General features: G+C 37.6%; 2 protein-coding genes across 3 annotated transcripts in view; both read left to right on the top strand.

Moving 5' to 3' along the window:
* Positions 1–5396, top strand: part of sgpp1a (sphingosine-1-phosphate phosphatase 1a) — a 16630-nt gene extending 11234 nt beyond the window's left edge. The window contains exon 3 of the mRNA XM_060866566.1: positions 2346–5396. Coding sequence (XP_060722549.1) covers positions 2346–2897 — 552 coding nt within the window. The 3' untranslated portion in view covers positions 2898–5396. The remainder of the gene's footprint in view (positions 1–2345) is intronic.
* A 2348-nt stretch (positions 5397–7744) lies between these two features.
* On the top strand, positions 7745–20166 carry ppp2r5ea (protein phosphatase 2, regulatory subunit B', epsilon isoform a). 2 transcript variants are annotated; one of them, XM_060866568.1, is made up of 14 exons: positions 7745–8331; positions 14595–14755; positions 15398–15594; positions 15718–15819; positions 15945–16037; positions 16249–16379; positions 16511–16570; positions 16661–16769; positions 17048–17101; positions 17188–17238; positions 17528–17647; positions 17775–17902; positions 18499–18600; positions 18704–20166. In XM_060866568.1, the coding sequence occupies exons 2-14, from the start codon at positions 14599–14601 to the stop codon at positions 18804–18806; spliced, it is 1407 nt and encodes a 468-aa protein (XP_060722551.1). In that variant the 5' UTR covers positions 7745–8331; positions 14595–14598; the 3' UTR covers positions 18807–20166. The 2 variants fall into 2 exon arrangements, 1 of the variants encoding a protein (XP_060722551.1); XR_009648109.1 differs by lacking the exons at positions 18499–18600; positions 18704–20166 and having other exon boundaries at positions 16661–16806.
* The last annotated feature ends 1225 nt before the right edge of the window (positions 20167–21391 follow it).

Below are 21391 nucleotides of genomic sequence, written 5' to 3' on the forward strand. Positions count from 1 at the left end.
GGTTTACCAGTAAAGCTCTTCACCTTCTTATATTCGAGTCATTCTCATGGAAACATCATCTTTGCCGATCATCTTAAAGGAAAAGTCCAGCCTAAAACACATCACTGTATCCATGAAGAATGGAAATGAAACAGAGTTCGGTTGTATAATAATTCTTTTGCACCATTGAAGGTATCATTGATTATATTGTAAATATCTGATTTTCAAATCGTTCCGGGTGGATTTTATTTTCTTTAAAAGGTATTACAGTTTGTTTTCAACATTTTGCAAAACACTAGTTTTATCTGACTCTCAAAACCTGTTCTCAGTACAAGGAACAGTGTTAAATCTTATCGTCATTAGCCGTCTCACATACGCTGAAATATTTCTTGATGCAGTAAATTTTTGTGATAAGATGCAATAATACATTTTTTTATTATGACCCCGCTGTCTATCAGGGCTGCATTTTTTGTAAAAAACCATAGTACAATAGCTCCTGGATGTGTCTGTGCTAACAGTGTATAGAAGGCTGAAAGTCTCTTTTCTCATGTAGTCAGGAGATTCTGTCTGATTACTCTACTGCATTCTCCATGGTTTTACTATCGTGATTGTATCGCTTGACGGTAATTGCCACCAAGGCACGATGGCCTGATTTGTCACATGTTGAAAGTTATCCTGTAATGTGCTTCCAACCCTTGAACACACATCACGCCAGATTAGATAGCAGGGAAGAACAGGTGAGCCATACATTTCCCACCTGACAGCATCAGAACAGTGTCAGACTTTCTGGAGCTCACAGCTTTACTTTATGTCACTGGAAATAGAGCGGAGGTAGACGATGAGCAGAACTTTGCTGTGAGACGTAACGTAGAAAGTTGCAGAGGTGGCTTGTTTCAGTGAGGGACAGGAATTGAGTCTTTCCTGGTTTTAAAAGAAAAATAATGTGGCATCAACAGAAGATTTTGTGTTTCGGCATCCACATCGTGTTGTTTGTGACTAACAAATGCTTTAAACAGGATTATATTGCATTGATTCAGTTTTTTTTCCGACAGCACCAATAGCAGTTGAAATAAAAACATACAGAACGGTATGAAGGCTGCAGTCTAACAAGCCCAGCTCTGTACTCTCGCATATCCATCAATTACAGTTCAGTTCAGGCAGGGAGACTACACAGAGCCACACAAACTCCATATACGAGTTGGGCTATAATCTTTTAGCCCAGTTATCCGTTACATACGTCATTGACAGTCATGTTATAGTTGGAGGTGATGAGCGTGAATGAGATCTATCATTTTTCCTACCATCAGTTTTCAACCAAAAATGAACTGGATTGTGGATTGTGCACACAACATCTAATCAAAGTACAAATTACCCAAAAGCACAGATGACACAAGAGTTAGTTTCAGTGTTGGTTGGTTTGAAGAAAATGGTTCCTGCTTTTCTATTTAGGGTTTAGAGAAATCATAGCATACTTGAATCCAGTAGAACATTACACGCTTAAAATTGTGTATGTACAGTATAAAATATACAGTATATTTTATAAAACATTTTTTATTGTTTTTACATTCATAAACAGTATTTCATTTAACAAACATACTTGATGATGATGATGATGATGATGATGATGATTCTTTTTCTTCTTATTATTTTTTTTAATCAATGAGACCTCAGGATATAACATATCAGTCAACCCTAATAGTTTAATATCACCAGCAGCCACCACTGGAAAGCTATGGTCCACTTGAAGAGGAAGTCCAGATTGGCATGTGAGCGTGAAAACAGGAAGTATAGGGTACAATAATTACGTTTCAGGAAGTATCCAGACTGAGATGTAGTGCCTGTTGTACTGACTAGAGACACAGGCTTATAAAATAGTTGTGTGAATTATAAAAGATGAGTCCTGTAAAAAAATTTCCATTGGTGTAAGAATAGCTGTGTGAGGAACTTCTGATTATATTTTTTCACTCTGTGTATCCCGGGAAAATGTCATTAACGACATTCGAACACAGAACACACCACCACTTCCTTTTTTTTTGACTGTCCCGAATTCATACAATGCTCAAACGTGACATATTGTTTTTTCTGCTGTTACAAAAACAAGCTCAAATCACAAAAATGACTGCAGCAGTTGTATGCATTAAATGCACCATTATCAAGTAGACACTTTAAGAGAGACAGAGAGGAATTTGTAGGTGTAATACTAGTAGGTGCAATATATTCACTGTTATATTCATAGTCACTCTGTATAAGGGTTTCTGCCAAATACCTTAAAAGATATAAATCTCTTGTCTCTTTTCCATGTGAAAAAAACATGATGAATTATGTAGCTAAATTCATTTCTGTTTATTTCATTGCTCATTTCTTAGGAGGTGATCACAGGCTTCCTGTACAGCTTGCTGATCCTGGCTGGCTTTCTCCCATTCCTGGAAGACATCGACACGTTCTACTTATCGAGCAACATGTCTCCTGGAGTCGTTCTATTGCTGCACGTGGGCTTGTCCGTGCTCGCCTTTGCTCTGGATTCATGGAGTACGTCCCGGGGTGACACCGCCCAGGCTCTGGCTACCGGTGCAGGGGGTGCACTGGCAAGCCACCTCAACCAGCAGCTAAGCCTATTGCATGACCCGCCTGCCTCCTCGCTACCGCTCAAGATGCCTGCTATCACCGGTGCAGTGCTAGGACAGACTCTTCTGCGCTTGCTGATTGGTGTAGCAGTTCTGCTAGCTGTGCGTGCAATCATGAAGGCCATCGCCATCCCAGTAGCCTGCCAGTTATTTGGTGTACCCTCTAATGATGTACGCAAGGCGCGGCAGAACCCTGGTGTAGAGCTTACTTACCGTTTCCTGGTTTATGGTACAGTGGCCTTTTGTTGTGTCTTCCTTGTGCCACTTCTCTTCCTCTGTCTGAACCTGTCATGAAGAAACTATCAGGCCTTTGCCTTAAACAGTAATGTGGCATTATGTTTTATGTTGAATTAGTTTTCTGGAAAACATTTTCGAGAGCATTAACATTATCTGTAATAGCATTAGACAAAGAAACCACTAAACTCTTATCAAGTAAATATGTTGTTTTTTTTTTTTAATAATTTTTTTAATCTTTGTCTGATTTTGTTGCTACTTATTAATATTTTATTTCAATTTTTTAATGTATTAATCTTAAATCTTTTGAAATCTCTTTCTTGAAATTTCTTTAATAAACCAAAGTGTCATTAATTGTGCCAGAACACAGAGGACAAATATTAGACCAGGCAACCTTTTTGCACAGCTCTGTAGGAAGAATGATACTGTTAAGAAAAAATTATTTTCTGAATCAACGGTTTACTCCATAACTGTTCTGACTGAGTGTTTATCCCTTATAGCTATATAAGATTATACAATCCCTTATAGGTTTTGTACAGACTATAGCACATTTGTTCATCGAAGTGGAGCTAAAAATTGTACAGATCGTTTATTGGTCAAATGAATGACCGTGTAACATTGTGTAACGTGCACTGGCTAGGACATATGTTTGTCCCCGAGCACTATTTGGTTGTGAAATGCGTACATTGTGCAGAGCAACAGATTTGCCACAGTCAGTAATCGTGTATCTTCACAGCGCGTCTGTAAGGGTGTGGTGGAGCAACGACCTCATTGTGCTTATTGCACTGGCAGTGTCTCAGAGGTGAACAAAAGCATATGCTGTAGGGAGAAACATCACAATATTTACTAGTGTTTCTGGTTTGCATTGTGAGGATCCTGTTTGTTTTATATCCACCCGTCTCCTCTACAGTGTTCCTACCTACACCCATCCTGCACCATTGTGTTCTGCAGTACACTGGCTCCTTTCCCAGCAAATCAAGCCTGAGCACACTTACAAGCCCTGCCTAGCCATGTTAAACTTGTATATACAAACCCACTCCTGAGGGTTTTTCCTTTTTAGGCCTTTCATTGTCCTCTAGTACATCCTGAAGCATGAGTTTTCACTTCAGAGCAACACAGTGCAAAGTTGGAGTCTGTGTTTGAAGACTGCTGTTTTCAGACTAGTTATGTTTGCTCATACTTGATAGTGCCTAATGTCTTAATTTGACATCCTCTTGTTTTTCCTCCATTACTTGTTTGCTTTGCATGAATAGTATGTGTTTGTGAGAACAAGGGGAGGATGACTTCCTGTTCTTTCAGTCTGTGTGCACAAATTCATACATGTTTAATCTAAATCTCTGGTCTCTGGGACTGTGACGTTTAGTCTCATGGACTTACGGGCAGTCTCATTGAACGTCACGTTAACAAGCCTCAGCTTGAGTCGATATTCTAAAATGTATGTGACAGAGTGTGTGTGTGTGTCTTTATACAAATTACAGGCTTGTTTCTGTGTTAAACTATTTTGTGTAGTAAATGTTTTGAATCATGTAGGGTGTAATTTAGTTTAAACTTGAAAAGCCGGTGGAAGGAGAAATTATAATGATATATAATTCCAGTTCAGCAAACCCTTGCTTCCTGTAGCGTAACACTCAATTGCCCAAATGAATATTAAATGCACATTCTGTTAAAAATAAACAAATGTGTTCATAGACTTGAAAAGATAGTGATTCATGATATTTGACTCGAGTAAAGATTTGATACGTTCACGTATCTGGAACAAGCGATCAATAAGCCGAGAACTTTTGAGAATTGAACAGTGCATTTCTCAGTTACTCAGACATTCAGTCTGAGTGTCTACAAATCTGGAAGTGACTGGAGATTCAGATTTTCGAAGCCTTGTTATGTCTCATACTTGAATGAAATACTGAAAGTGACTTGATGTACTGTTTTTATATTACATGTAGTGCATAATGATTTTAATTACGTTGCTTAGATGACACGGCTCCATGCCATGATATATGTATATATGTGTGTATTTTCTTATCTGTCTGAATAATAGAGAAAGGATTTGGAGGTTCGGATAGATGCACGGTATACCTGCAAAGTGTTCAGTATTTGTTATAAAATATTTATATTTTGCATTATGTCATGGAAAGCTCTTCTCACGGTCTGTTTATATGTGATTGAAATGTTAAGAGATTGTATTAAGACAGATTCATGTGTCTGGTATTCAGCATATCCTACACCACAGATCTTATGCTCCTAAAATAACAACAGTTCACTTATTCTGCTTTGTTTGTAGTCCAACACTTATGAAGAGACTACAGTACACCTTGTACTTGTGCTATACAGACCAGTGTTTGACAGTTAAGAGGAAACATTATAATGCCTGTGATTGCACTGCTGTTAATTAGGGCAATGTACCCAATACCACCACCACCCCCCCACACACACACAAATAAACCTGAAAATGTGTAGTTTGCATAACTAGCTGTCATTAGACACTCATTGTGTATTAGATTATGTCACTGGTATGGAAACATAAACCAGGCTGCAATAAATATAGTAGTTGAACATCTATGTGTGTTTTCCTGTGTGTATATTGCTTTCCTGTGTGCTATCTCAGTGGTAATTCTCTGATGTAATCTCCAATGTTACCGTGAAATTCTGATTTGAATCAAATAATCTTTTCTTATTTTCTACTAATTAGGCCAAGCAAGCAAATGTTAAAACTTTAAAAAGCAATACATTAATTTGATCACTCATACAATAGACAGAAAGTAAAATTCTGATATATTTTTGCTTTGTCAAATAAAGCATAATTTAAACTATTTGAGTTAAATAGTTAATAATTATTATTTGTGCAAAGCTATTTAATTTGTTCAGAGAATAGATAGCACCTATTTTCAACTGTTATAAATGCGTCCATTAAAGGATGTCCATCTCAATACTGTACATGTCTTCTGACTCTATTTCATCAACTCTGTATTGTTATATAGCCAGCGAACAATTCGGATGAACACTTCTATTATGGTGAAGGATCCGTGTTAAGCATCTGAGCCTTCTGAGACAGCCTTCTTGTTACTTGCTCATCAGCATAATCTCTGATCTTAAAAACTATCATCACACCTAACTTGTATTCTTACATTTACATTTACATTTACAGCATTTGGCAGACGCCCTTATCCAGAGCGACGTACATAAGTGCTTAAATCTCTAACATTGAATACATTAATGCTGGATCACTAAGTTACATACTTAAGATACCATGAGTTTAAAACATTTGTTCTAAGTTACAATGAAAGTTTCAAAGGTGTGTTGTTTTTTTTTTTTTTTTTTTTAATGCAAAAGATAATGAAAGAAGTGCTAGTTGAAGTGTTTCCTGAATAAGTAGGTCTTCAACCGCCGCTTGAAAATATCCAGTGACTCAGCTGTCCGGACCTCTAGGGGAAGTTCGTTCCACCACCTTGGTGCCAGTACAGAGAAGAGTCTTGTAGTATACTTGCCTCTTACCCTGAGAGATGGTGGAACCAGTCGAGCAGTGCTGGTAGATTGGAGGGTGCGGGGTGCAGTGCGAGGAGTGATGAGGGCTTTGAGGTAAGAGGGAGCTGGTCCATTTTTGGCTTTGTAGGCCAGCATCAGTGTTTTGAATCTGATGCGTGCAGCTACCGGAAGCCAGTGGAGGGATCGCAGCAGCGGGGTGGTATGAGAGAAGGTTGGCAGGTTGAAAACAAGCCGGGCAGCTGCATTTTGGATCATTTGCAGTGGACGGATTGCGTTCATAGGTAGACCTGTCAGCAGTGCATTGCAGTAATCCAGTCTAGAAATGACAAGAGACTGAACAAGTACCTGAGCAGCCTGTGTGGACAGAAATGGTCGAATCCTTCTTCAAAGATAGGTTCGGGTATGTGTGGAAAAATTGTAAGAGTCTTCAGTGACATATGTGGTTTGTGTTTATTGAGTACCCCCTGAAGGAACACTCTAGATTTAGACATTAACACAATAAATTAGACTTTATCCCCGAATAGGCATTAAGCATGACAATGCTCCTGTATACGAAGAGAGATCAATGAAGACATAGTTTGGCAAGTTTTGAGTGGAGGAACCGGAGTGTCTGCACCCCAGATCTGCTCACCTTACATCAGTGCCTCATCTCATTAATGCTCTTGTTGCTGAATGATAAAAAAAAAAAAAATAATAAATACCCACAGATACGGTCCAACATCTAGCAGGGAAGCCTTCCCAGAATATTGGAGCTTATTATAAGAGCAGAAGGGGAATAAATCTGGAACTGGATGTTCAACAAGCATGTGTGTGATGGTGTCCACAAACTTATAATAATAGTGATAATAATATTAATAATAACAACGCCACCTTGTGGTGATATAGATTTTTTTTCTTGCCACTATTTTTTTATTAATACGTCCTACTCTTCAAATTACAATAACTTACTTATTTTCTTATTTTCTCATCAGAGTACACAGTCCTAAATACAAAAGCTGCAGTTTTTTTTTTTTTAGAAATGATGGTTTGTTGTAATTATGGTATAATGTGACTAATCATACTGTAAGTCTGTGGAAAGATTGTTCAAGGATTTCGTGTTAAAAGGGAAATAAATTCCCTCGGATTTTATCCTAAGCATCAGTAATCCATAAAAACGTCTTCCTCAGCACCTGCTATATGATATGTGACATTTCTCAGTACCTCCTCATTTCTGCTTCGTTCACATTCAACCTAACATGATAACTGTTCTACGTCACCAACGTTTTACTTTTGGGGGCGTGTCTAAAAGATTGACGTTTATTTAGACCAACCAACACGCCTAGATTTTCCACACCAACCAATCGCCATGTTCACATTTTAGTAAAAAACTAATCATGTTCGTTGTCGTATTCTGTTTGAGGCAGGGAAAAAAAAAAAAAAAAAAAACACACACACACACACACACACACACACACACACACACAACTTCGGACGGTAGCTTGTTAGCTTTTACAAACCCGTATAGATATTACACGATAAAAGTGTCACTGTTTATAATCGTTTTAAATAGCCTAGTGTTCTTGTTTGAATACTAGGAGATGTAGCCGTTATTCCGTTTACGTTAACGTTAACTCGCTCGGGGACCGAATGTCGCTTCCCGCAGCCTGGCTGGGACGGTAGCGGAGGGATTAGCTTACACAAGCGGGCTATCTTACTCTAGCTATGCTGAGACACGCTCAGGTCCACTGGTAGCTTAGCACAAACATTAGCTCCTCTGCGATTAGCATTAGCTCCTCTCCGATTAGCAATAGCTCCTCTGCGATTAGCAATAGCTCCTCTGAGCTTAGCATTATTCACGATATCTGAACGACTTTTACGGCGTTTGTTCTCTCTGGATATTCACACTCTAGCTGGATATTTTATAGCGTGCTAGTGCTGTAAGTCCTATACATTCTAAGCTAGCAGGGATTTACTGCACCGCCCTTAACACGTTTCTGGTATCTTGCCGGCAGGATTTGGAAAGCTGACTGAGGTAAAATATGCGTCTTTTAAAGCTCTGTGTTTGAGGTGTGAAATGTGAAAAAGCCAGGTCATGCTGGGTCGTGTTTAAACTGGCTTTATGCACAGCCTTTCAAATAAAACTCTCAATCAGTGTCATACTGTGTTTAACATCTGTACAGTCATACATACAGTGTACAAATTACATGTTTTTTAATTCTCATTCTCTACACATATTGTGCTTCACATACATCTGCACTATTTCATTTATGTGTATCTTATAGCTTTTATATTTATTTACTGTACATATGTTTACATATATATCTCCATATATATTACATGCTGTACATATGTTTACATATTTATCTGCACTTGTCTATTTGCACAACTGCTACTCTTTGCACTTCTGGTAGATGCCAAACTGCATTTTGTCGATGTGTTCTATCTATCTATCTATCTATCTATCTATCATATCTATCATATATACACACTGAAGAAGAGCTCAGTCAGCAGAGCTTCATCTCCACCAGTCAGCCCTCAGAGACAGTGTTCAGTCCAAGACATTTGCATTCATTCATTTCTCATAAACGCGTAAAGTTTTATAGCAGAGAAAGCACAAAATTTAATGTTCATGGCTTGGAGGCTGGAATTTGTATATCATCTGCATATGTTGCACAGAAATGCCTTATCTGATGTGATGCACGTCAAGGGCCTATTAAGAAATTTAAAGACAATTCTAGCCTCACCCTCAGCTATGAAGTGAAATTCAGAATAGAATTATATCAGGTTTAGTTTAACTAATGACAAACTTGTGGGACTTGTGGACATGGTCAGACATAATATTTGCAGATTGTAAGGAAAGAGTTTTGTTCAAAGTGGAGTTGCAAGAGGTCTTACAAATAATAAGACTGCAACCTTTTATGAATTAAAAGTGTACACTTAAAAGTACAGGATGTCCCATAAGTCTCAATACATAGTTATCAACACAGTTAACTGTTAATGTTACTTTCTTTACAAAACCTCATTGACGTGATTAGTGAACACGCGCATTCTCACAACTGGGGAAAAATATATAAGATGAAAAATTTATAAGACATTAAGCCATTTTGCTAAAACGTTTTAATTTCCTCTGTGTTTCTTTTTTTTTTTAGTTTATTTTGAATCGATACCAGTAACTTGTTTGCAGCTGATATGCATATTTTCACTTGTTTTTGTTTTTAGCATTGAAGAAATATTTGCATCACCTTCAAACCCCTAAGCCTGTCCGTGTACATTTGGTCAATTTGTTTCTACATTTTTACCTCTACTATGTGGTAACAAACTTATACATCAGTAGATGTGTTTTATAGTAATGGTTATTTTTTTTTCAGTGGGATTATATTTAAAATGTATGAAATCCCTTCAGTTGGCAAAATTGCAAGCATGAGATTTTTTTTTTTTATAAACACCTACCAGTGAAAACACATATGTAATTACTTTTTATGATAGTTGTACTCATATCAAAGGTAGCTTCGGCTGTATTCATGTTGTGATGACGTCACATGCTGCATCTTTGTCAGCTGTGGAAAATCACAAGCTTGTGTTAATATCATTGTAGTATTCTTGAGTTTTGTATTCATTTTGACAATCATGGAATCCTGTAGGGACTGAAAGAGCACTTGGTAACTAACTGTAACCCTAGTCTCGTCTTTCTATTTCAAGCCATACTTTGTTAAATTACAGCCAGACAAATGTACAAGAAAAAGCATAAATATCTGCTGGCTGTCATATAAGCCCTGTTCAAATAGGATTAAATTCACATGGGGTAATTTCCTATTTTTTTTTTATCTGCTCTGTCAGTGTTTTACTCCATCTTCTTATGAGAACATTACAGGCCTTGTTACTGTTTTTTCCACTCAAGACTCCGTTGTCTTCTGATAATTTTAGCCTCATCTGAATACCCGTCTCTGATGTTCGATGCAGACGTCATCTTGGTTGGAAAATCAGTAACCCTCTGCCAGATATTATACAGTTCATGAATAAAAAATGGATGCTTTTGAAGAGGCACTTACCAATACACTTGGTCTGGGCTGTAAAACCTCAGCTATACTGTTTACCTGGAGAAGTTTTCTCAGTAAAAGGTAGATTAGAGATAGATAGAGAAAAGAAAATTGAGATTCCCCAGGCTGATTAAAGTTAATATTCACAAATGCTTAATATTGTCAACTTTTTAGTTTTCTATAAATAATAACCACTGAAATATCTCATATTAAATGCTGATATTGTGAATGATTTGCTCATATTCAAACTGCTATTTTTATTTTGAATCATTTAAGCTATTAACATTGGATATTTAAGGGACTGACTATTTGAATGTCCAGGCTCCAAGAAATACAGTCCGCTTGTTCTTACTGTGGTGATTTTGTTGATTTCCAAATGTGAGGGGTTCTGCCAGAACAGACTTCTGCCTGATAAACTAGGACATTAAGAACATGTCCAGTTATTTAAACCCAGACAATTTTCACATAAAACACTGCTGCTTTGGCTTAAATGTCAGCAATTTATATGGCATCTTACAGGGTGTTTTCATGAAGCTTTCTGATCTAGCAGTGGAAATGGCTGGATATGACCATAATCATACCTGTGATACAGGTAGAAAAAGGTATAGTTGGGGTACACAGTGATTAATGAGCATTGTCAACCAAATACATCATCCATACACTGTTTCTCACATTTTAAAAATCAAAATTCCACTCAAATAAAAACACAAGTTTATGCTGGCAGGTCAGCAGTGTAGCAATGGATGGATTTCCTGCATTATAGAGGAGGATCTTTTTCTGCTATTTTCGCTGTGAAATAATCAGGCCTTCTAGCAGAATATTAAATATTAGGACAGTTTACTAATGTTTTTCCTTTTATTTGATATTTAATCTTGCCATAAGTGGAAACATGGATGGAAGAAAACCTACATTAATTGTGATTTGGGTGACTTTAATTTGGAGAGAAAAGTCCTCTGCCCCTTAGCTACTGAGCAAACTGCTAATTCCCCCAGCACGCTCGGCAACAGGTATCAGAGCTTTAGCACACTGTCTGTGATATTTTATTCTGTTTTATAATTACCTTTGGATTTTGTACTTGGATTTTCACCTTTAAGTGCATTGTCAGTTCAGACGAAGACTGTAGATTAGTGTAGGCCTTGTCTACACTTGTTAGGACATTTTTGAAAGTGTAGTTTCCAAAATAAAAAGTCTTTTGTGACTTCAAACATCAGAATGAAGAAACATTGTGACTTCTGTGACTTTGATCCTAGCATAAATATTCATACTTGATGAGCTGGTTTGAGTATTTTAGAAACTGCTGATCTTTTGGGAATTTCAGACAACAGTCTTTAGAGTTTACACCAAACGTTGCAAAAAAAAAAACAACAACAACCAAATAATTGTGCGCAGACGGTATGCAGGCTGAAACACCTTGTTGATGAGAGAGATCAGGAGATCTCTCCTGGTCTAAGGCTGGGTGACACTGATAGGAAGTCCAGAATAATTCAGATAATTGCTCTTTAAGGCCAGGAAGAGCAGAAAAGCATTTCAGAATGCACTACACATAAAACTTTTAAATGGATGGGTTATACCAGCAGAAAAACACATCAGGTTTCACTCCTGTAAGCCAATAACATGCTAGAATAAGTGCACAACCAGCTCCACAGCATCCATTGAAGGCCTGAGGAAGGTGATAAACATGCATTAATTTACTATTACTTACTTTTCTTTCATAGTTCACTGATGGAAATGTGTAAATCCTGCTATTATAACGAAGAAAAAAAAACAAAAAACAAGGCAAGACCAGGACACATTTGTGCTTCATTAAACTGCATTTTGTTTCTTGCAGATCAGCATCAAAACTGTGCTCTTGTCCCTATAAAAATTCATCACAATAGTTTTTACTCCACTTTCACCAGGCATTTCATTTTTATTATGTACATCTCGCAGGTTAATTAGCTAACCGTTAGCCAAGAATTGTTATTTTGGTTCATATGTTATCTAGATACATAGCTTTGTAGGTGAGAGAGCCAAGATTAACAATAGTAGAAAATCTTTTATGCTTTTGGATCTGGTGAACAGAAATGTAGCATATTTGTGACAGCATATGTTTCATGTATATGGTTGGATATTACTGCTCAGTTAGGATTTACTTTAATTTTATATAACACATTTGACTTAATAGAACTCAATTAACTCAATAGAAATCTTTTTGTCAGATCAGTCTGTTGTCGAGTATTTTGATGCGATTAATTATAAATTTGTTGCTTGTTTTATGCCTTTCTTTGTTTTTACAAACAAACCCAGACGTGTCCTATTAATCTCACAATATAGCCCTATAAGTTTGGAAGTAATTTCTCACACCTTTCATATTTCATAAAGCACAGTATCTTGTTTGATTTTCGCTATAGTTTTTAAACTTTCCTGCTTCCCTTATGTTTACCCATCAAAGTCCCATTACTTTTATGGCTGCTTTCTTGACAAGTACATGCTGCTGTATATAATTCTCCTTTAGCATTTATATTTGTAGGCAGTGCACATGGCAGGACCTGTAAAGGATTAACCAGTTGAATATCTGGCTCTACTGCAGTATCACGTTAATTCTGTTAAATCTACTATTGCTTTAAGTCATGGTTTATGTTCTCATCGATGGACAACATTGTGTGCAGGACTTGACATGTGCATGGTGAAGGACCTTCATAAGGTCTGTTTAGTAAAGTGTAGTCAGTCTGTTAACTGTCTGTTAAAAGTTCTGAACATTTTCAGTTTGGTTGAGTTTCAGTGCTTTTATTAAAAGCATGTCCCTGGCACACAGTTTATCCAGTAATGATCTATTACTGTGTGTGTGTAGCATGTGGCACTTAAGTGTTCCTTCCTCATCTTTTTGTGAGGATTGAGCATGAAAACTTCCTGCCAGACTAGACCGCTTTAATTCCAACCAGGCCTCTGAGGATGTGTACTGAGCTGTTACGTAAGTGCTGACAGTCAGGGGAAGACCAACATGACGCTACCTCATGTGTGCTTCATCTGCTCAGCTTCACTAGACTAATGCCCTTAACCTGCCAAGGGTGTTGTATTTCCCTGACCTGTGTGTCAGCCATCTGGGCTTTGTATTGTATGCTGGTTTCCACAGGGACAACAGCACTTGGTTTTCCTCAGGGCTCGTTCTTCTGCTCGTTCTTCTAAGTTGATTCAATGCTGAAAAGGAGAAGGTTCACTTTGACACTGTTTCACTCTATACATTCCAAAAAACCTAACCATTCCTGTCACTTGTGGAAGACAGACAGAAGTCTTTATTTATTGGCAGAGTGATCAACCATTTATGATGTTTGTATGAGTTTTATTGGAATTTATGGCAAATGAATGCTTTTGTTTTCTTTTGTGCTTGCCAAGAGAAAACACTTCACATGTTTTGGATCTACCGGTCAAAATGATAGATATTCAAAGATTCCCAACCCACAGCTTGCCAAAAAGCAGTGTTATTTTGTAAATGATACATAAATATAATAATGCCCATAAGAATCAGCCTTTAATTGGCTGTCAGTTTATAGACTTGTAGATAAACTAGTTTTTGTTATATGATTAAGCATTTTATTAAAAACATTATTCATAGATTTGTAAAAAAATTTACTACTTTTTATAATTATGGGATTTCTATATTATTACTTCTACTTTAGCCCGAGTGCCAGAATTCATCAGAGGTCATGTCAGACAGGTTTTCCCAGACTGCCTCACATAGTCTTAGTCAGTATGCTTCTGTCAGACATTTAAACTTTGCATTGTATCTTAGTGTTATCTGCTTTTTTTTTTTGCTTATTTTGTTTCTTGTATGAAACTTAATAGCCTAATGCTAAAGCAAAGCAACGCAGGGAACATGCAGAATATTGCATATAAGTTTATTTTTAAAAGTAACGCATTCTGTTTCAATACAAAGTGAGTTAAAGAAGTAGCAGAAACCCTGCTTTTAAGATTTTGTTTTGATGTGGTTGCTGTGGTGATGTGAATGCGTCAATCTGATAGCAGACTGCTCCGGCAGAAAATAGGCTTGCCTGGCCTTGTACTACACTGAGAGTGCCTTGATGCTCATATGTTATCTCAGTTATGCAGCAGTCTTTGGAGTGGCATGAACAGTAGAACCCAATACTGAGTTTTTATTTATCATTTTTATTTATTTATTTATTATTAGTTATTATTTATTATAAGTTATTTCTGAGAACCTGTTTAAAAAAAATCTTAGTAGTTGGTTAATAGGCTGCATATCATTTCTTCTCTGTTTCAGGGCTATGTCTTCGGCAGCCACCGCACCCCCATCCGTAGACAAGGTGGACGGCTTCTCAAGGAAGTCAGTCCGGAAAGCTAGGCAGAGGCGATCACAGAGCTCATCTCAGTTCAGATCTCAGGACAAACCCATCGAGCTAGTGCAGTTGCCGCTACTGAAAGGTATCAAACCCACCATGTTTAGATATCAACCATTCCTCAAGACCAAAACTGTATGGGAGTTATTTAGAGAATACACCATATGTCCACCTGACTATCACACAAATGTAGGCCTTTTGAACTGGGCCTTCTGTGTATTCTGTAGCATTAAGATTTCCCTTCACTACGACTAAGATGCCCAAAGCTGTTCCCAAATGGCCATGCCACTGTGCACAAAGCAAGGTCCATGAAGGCATGGTTTGTCATCATCAACTGTGACCAACCGCTCTTAATGTTTTTGTGGCTGCATGGCCAGAAATTCCCACAGCCACACTGCACTCTTCTGGGAAGGCTAGTTACTGGAGTATATCATCGCTCCATATTTGTGACAAACTCTGTACTAATGCATATGGTTGTTTCCATTCCCTTTTTCTGTGCTGTTTTGGTTAAAAGAAAAGACAAATAAAAGCTGAGAAGGAAACACGAGAAGCTTAGAGATTGTGGGTTTCACTTATAACACATCAAAGAGAAAAATATGCTGATTTTGTAAAATTCTCTGATGTGCATGCACAGAGACACAAAGTGCATAGTTCTGTTATTTTTCTCAACCTTTTATCTCTCTCTCTCTCTCTCTCTCTCTCTCTCTCTCTCTCTCCCCCTCTCTAGATGTGTCTGCCCAAGAGCAGCCAGAGTTGTTTCTAAAGAAGGTGCAGCAGTGCTGTACTCTCTTTGACTTCATGGACACACTGTCTGACCTCAAGATGAAGGAGTATAAGCGCTCTACTTTGAATGAGCTGGTGGACTATGCCACAGTTAGTCGAGGTTACCTCACTGAACAGACTTATCCAGAGGTTGTCAAAATGGTTGGTGCTACAATTATGTCGATCAGTTATTATTGTCTTTACTTGACATTCAGTAATCGTAAACCTGGTTGTCGTTAGGATGCTATCCCTTAGGTTCTCAATCTATCTCTGTATGTCCATCAGGTGTCCTGTAACATATTACGGACACTCCCTCCCAGTGACAGCAATGAGTTTGACCCAGAGGAGGATGAGCCAACGTTGGAAGCCTCATGGCCTCACTTGCAGGTAGACTCTAGTACAACACTACACATTATTTCACTGCAACCAGAACACCATACTGTCCCCAGTCATCTTGTGCAGTTTTTTGAATTACGATATCTCAAAAGGTTTATTATTGTCTGTCTCTGCAGCTCATCTACGAGTTCTTCATTCGCTTCTTGGAGAGTCAGGAATTTCAGCCCAGCATTGCCAAAAAATACATTGACCAGAAATTTGTACTACAGGTGTGAGCTATGGAAATGTTTATTGGTTTATATCGTTCTGAGTTTGTGAGACTGTTGCGTGGAATTATTTGTGGTCTATTGTGCTCTTGGCCAATCTATGTTGCCATTGAAAATGTCTAATGTTAGTACAAGATGTGTTTGTTGCTACTGTTAAGTAAACCTGCTGGTTGACCAAGTGCTGCTGTCTTTTTCTCGCTCTGTTTGTCTTCAGCTTCTGGAGCTGTTTGACAGTGAGGACCCTCGTGAGAGGGACTGCCTGAAGACTGTCCTGCACAGAATTTATGGCAAGTTCCTCGGTCTCAGGGCCTTCATCCGCAAACAGATCAACAACATTTTTCTAGGGTAAGAAAAGTGAAATGGACTTGCCTTTCTAGTAACGAGTCAGATCACATGAAGTGTTATATTGCATTGCTGATATTTTCTGCTCTGTTTATGAATGTCTCCTACCTCCTCATCTCCTCTGTCGGGTGAAGGTTTGTGTATGAAACAGAGCACTTCAATGGAGTGGCTGAGCTGTTGGAGATCTTAGGAAGGTATATGCCGGAATAGACTTTTATATTAGTGCAGATTGTTCACTGTAATTTTGCAATCAGATTTCATGCTTATTTTTTGTTATTCTTTAGTATCATCAATGGTTTTGCACTTCCTCTGAAAGCTGAACATAAGCAGTTCCTGGTAAAAGTTTTACTGCCTCTGCATTCAGCAAGAAGTCTGTCCCTCTTTCATGCACAGGTATTCTGGGCCCTGTGCCTGCTTTGGCTCTTATACAGTTAAGTTTTTTGTTTGTCTGTTCATGTTTGTCCATACTTGTGACACTTGACACTTTATTTCACACTGTGAAAAGAGAAGGACACTGAAAGCTAGTGATCAGACATACACGGCAGGAAAGAATATCAGTCTCAGAACAAATTTCACAAACAGTGAGCAGAGGAAAGAGGACTGTATGAATTCTTCACTGCTGCTGTTGTCAAGCCAGCACACACACTTAACAACATTTCTGTCTCTTGCAGCTGGCCTATTGTATTGTGCAATTCCTAGAGAAAGATCCCACGCTAACAGAACCTGTAAGTGACAACCTGTTTACAGCTCTTCTTTCTCTTGGATAGTTTTTTTCCCCCTCTTTGTCTCATTTGATTTTGGATCTTTTCAGGTGATAAGAGGCTTGTTAAAGTTCTGGCCGAAAACCTGCAGTCAGAAAGAGGTGAATAAAAAGTTGACACTTGTTAGTTTATCTCTTACTATCAAATTTTGAATAGCAATATTTCTTAGCATTTAAACAGAGTTTTTTTTTTTTTTTATTTTGATATTTATGTATTTATTTTTAAATTTTTTATTTTTTTTTTTTACAGTGAATGCACTGTAAAAGTGTCAAGTGTGTATATGTGCCCCATCAGAGTAGCTTCAGCTTGTGCATGTCAATTATCTGTTGTTTACACTGTGAAGGGAAGTGCCTTCTATGTTTCACAACACTCTTTGCGGCATGTTCTTAGGTTATGTTCCTCGGTGAGCTGGAGGAGATCCTTGATGTGATTGAGCCCACACAGTTTGTCAAGGTCCAGGAGCCTTTGTTCAAGCAGATTTCCAGATGTGTTTCCAGCCCTCACTTTCAGGTCTGTAGTTTATAGACATGCCCATTATTTTAATATGTTCAGGTCAGCCAAAGCCTTTCTGCACAAAATCACTGCACTTTTTTTTTTAAAAGTAAAGTAATTATTCCCCTTTACTTTTCCATATCAGGTGGCTGAGCGAGCCCTGTATTACTGGAACAACGAATACATCATGAGTCTGATAGAAGAGAACTCCAGTATCATCCTGCCCATTATGTTTGCCAGTCTCTACAGGATCTCCAAAGAGCACTGGAACCCGTAAGTGTGCTCAGAAAGGGGTCTCATGATATTACTAAGTCCCTAGGGAAAAAAGAGGTTTTACTTCTTGATAAGTATGACCTTTGTGTAAGACTACAATTCAGTCCATCATGCCTTTTATTTTTATGCCTCATGTGAGTAAGGCATAAATTCCATAAAAATCTTTCTGTATGTTGTGAACGAATGTATTTTTAAAATAATAAAAAAAGAAAGTGTTGGCGTTAGTAATAGCATTATAAATACTCTGTTTGTATATACTTCCACTCCTGTGTTTGGGTGTGTTGTAATTACAATGAATAGGTTGCCTAACCTCAGTGTGCTGACCGCTCATGTTCAGCTGTGACTGTCTAGTTTTAATGATGAAATCAAATGGCTATATTGCATTATTCCCTCAGGCCACGCTTACGGAAAGCAGTGTAGATTTAGCGAAAGTTCCATATGCTGAAGGAATGTGTTGCTTAGGTGTGAATTGGAAAAAAAGAACAATGCTTTTTGTGTTAATTCAGTGTAATGTTTGTTTGTTGTTATTGTCTTTGATACAATTTGAAGTATTCTGCTCATTTTTGTCCCCCTCGTTTGATTCTTTTCCCGATTAGAGCGATATCTGCTTTAATCTATAATGTCCTAAAAGCATTCATGGAGATGAACAGCGCACTGTTTGATGAACTTGCTGCGACTTACAAATCGGAACGTCAGAGGTAAGATGCCAAGCATTTTGGCATACAGTGGAACTAAACGTGAATATTACCTGCATTAAGAAGTCTACACCTCCCTGAGTTTTCTTTTGTTCCCATGTCTCAGGGAAAAGAAGAAGGAGAAAGAGCGGGAGGACTTGTGGAGGAAGCTAGAAGAGCTGGAGTTGAGGCGAGGAATTCAGAACAGTGACGGCATCATTCCCACCTAAACATGGATGTAGCTCCATCCCTGCATCAAGCTCCAACCAATGTTCTGCCACAGGGACGTCACATGTTCACGCTCCTTGTGCAACGTACTTTACTGTACACTCCTGCATTTGTTTATCCGTTTTTCCCCACCAGCACTGTAAAAATCTTTTCCACTCCGTTTCCTTTGACAATGATGCTATACAAAAAAGAAAAGGACAAGTTGTGCTTATCTTTGACAGGGACTGGGGTGGGAGGGGGGGTAGAATTTATATTACACTCCTTGCCATTTAAAATAAACAAATACATTAAGGCATATATCCTCAGAACCCTTTGCCTGAGAACAATTTTTTTCCCCTTTCCGTCAAGAAATGGCTCTCTAGCGTGTGGTCCCAAAGACTTCCCATAATACGTTTCTTTGTCCCATGTTTCTTATTTTAAAAATTAAAAAAAAAAAAACCCCTCACGTTTTTATGACCATGTCCTGTAAAGGTGTGACTACTGTACTAGAGTCTTGAAATGTCTCACACCTCACAAAGATGTCATAGCAAAGTCAGTCGACAAGAAATTTCCATAATCACCTGCATTATTTTTCCAGGTTATTTTTAAAATGCGATCTTCACAGTTCTTTGGTGTACAGACAGGAGTTGGTCTGGCACTGGTACCGTCAACGAGAAGCAAGACACAGTGCTTGCTATCATCTTAGTGAAGTACTTTCTTGAGAATTTCAAAACCTGTCGAGAATTTTATTCTGGTGGTTCACTGCCTAGGAAGAATTTACAAAGCAAAAGATTTTCTGACACCATTGAAGACTTTAAACTTTCTTGTAAAGCAGTGTTCAGAACTTGTTTCATTCAGTGTATTGAAAAGTTGATTTGTGTCAACATCTTAACCTGGACTCCATAGGCGTAGGCAGCGCTGACGTCTCCTCTTTGGACTTTGGTTGAATGCTCTTAAAATAATTTGGTTTAAGCTAGATTGATTTTAATGGAGTGTTTGGAATGATAGCCTGCATATGTGGCGTATTTCTGAATGCTGATCCAGTCTTATTCCTCAACAGAAATGCCATCCACTATAGTGGGTTAGGACTAAAGCACTTGGAGTTCGAGAGTTTGTTGTGTTCACAGAACTCACTATCCTTGTTTTTATTTTATTCTGTTTTATTTCAAATTAAAATCATGGGTGTGGATTTTACATGTAAGGAAGATGTATTTTTTATTGCTCTGTGGGCCTCTGTCCCTTTCATCAATCTTGTGTGATTTTATTTTTCTTTGGATGGCCCTGTAATGTTTGTTAAAACTTAAAGGAAAGGGTTTGAACAGAATAAATCTTAATTATTTTAAAAAATACAGAGACATTAAATAAACCTGTTTTTGTGATAAATGTTTCATCAGAGATTATTATTTTTTTTTTTGATAAAAGAATGGCTGGGTTTGTGATTTTCTCGGAGGTAAGAATCTCTAGTTACATGAGTATAAATGTCTAAGACTTTTGATTGATTTCCTCTTAGAGTAATTATGCTTTGAATACCATGCTGTCATTACAAATCAGAATGCTTTGCTTTTAGGTTCCCTGTGTATCAGAGATGGGGGACTCGAGTCATATGACTTGACTCGAGTCAGACTTAAGTCGCAAATTTGAGACTTGCTTGACAAATATTAAAAAAAGACAACTTGACTTTGACTTGACATTCATGACTTGAGACTTGACTCGGACTTAAGTTAAATGATTTAGAAATGGGGGCTCGACTCGAGTCAGACTTAAGTTGCAAATTTGAGACTTGAGACTTGCTTGACAAATATTAAAAAAAGACTAGACTTTGACTTGACATTCATGACGAGACTTATTTGTGACTTGCACATGTGTGACTTCTGCTGTGAATCCAGTGAAAGGTTCTGACAGATTGTGTGACTTGGCAGATTGTGTGACTTGGCACTTTTGACTTTACATCGCCAGATTTTTTTTTTACCCCAGCAGAGGGCAGTGAGCACTAAAAGTTTAAATTGCAGTAGAATATAATGACTAACTCTTGAGCTCCTAGAGTGAAACTGTATAGTGCTGGTGTTGAGTAGAAATACATGAAAAAAACATAAGCCTTTAAGAGTTTTAAGCAGTCAAGTGTAAAAGTATGCTGCTGTTTTTAGTCATGTTGGGAATCTTTCACCCAGGAAGGCAATTAATATCTATACCTTAAAATGATGTATTTAATGCTCTGTTTTACTTACAGTTTAAATGCTGACTTGTCACTTTTAATTGTTGCACACATGCTATATATTTATCAGCTTTACCTTTGTTGTTGATCGGATATTTCATGACTGAGACGCATTGTGTTCCACTGAAAATACATTTTAAAGCTTGTATATAAAGGTAATAATCTAAAACATTTAAACATACAGCTTATTTAGAGAACTACTTTTGGAAAAAAATCTTAATACATTTTACATTAATTTGAAAACACTTAAAATCTAATCCTTGAAATATTGTTTTCTGTTAATTTTATACGAGGGTTAATGGAAAATGTACAGAACATTTACCTCTGTAAATCTATACTCCAAATATTTATCCAAATATATATATATATATAAGAAAACCACTGTAAATGACATGG

Source organism: Tachysurus vachellii, chromosome 3 (genome assembly GCF_030014155.1).
Source record: "Tachysurus vachellii isolate PV-2020 chromosome 3, HZAU_Pvac_v1, whole genome shotgun sequence".
NCBI lineage: Eukaryota > Metazoa > Chordata > Actinopteri > Siluriformes > Bagridae > Tachysurus > Tachysurus vachellii.

What these genes read in the sequence shown, in the direction of transcription:
- ppp2r5ea (XM_060866568.1), top strand. Translation starts at nt 14,599, where the DNA reads ATGTCTTCGGCAGCCACCGCACCCCCATCCGTAGACAAGGTGGACGGC. An exon ending in CCTCATGGCCTCACTTGCAG is followed by an intron (nt 15,820 to 15,944) that starts GTAGACTCTAGT and finishes CTGTCTCTGCAG; the next exon opens with CTCATCTACGAGTTCTTCAT. An exon ending in ACCAGAAATTTGTACTACAG is followed by an intron (nt 16,038 to 16,248) that starts GTGTGAGCTATG and finishes GTTTGTCTTCAG; the next exon opens with CTTCTGGAGCTGTTTGACAG.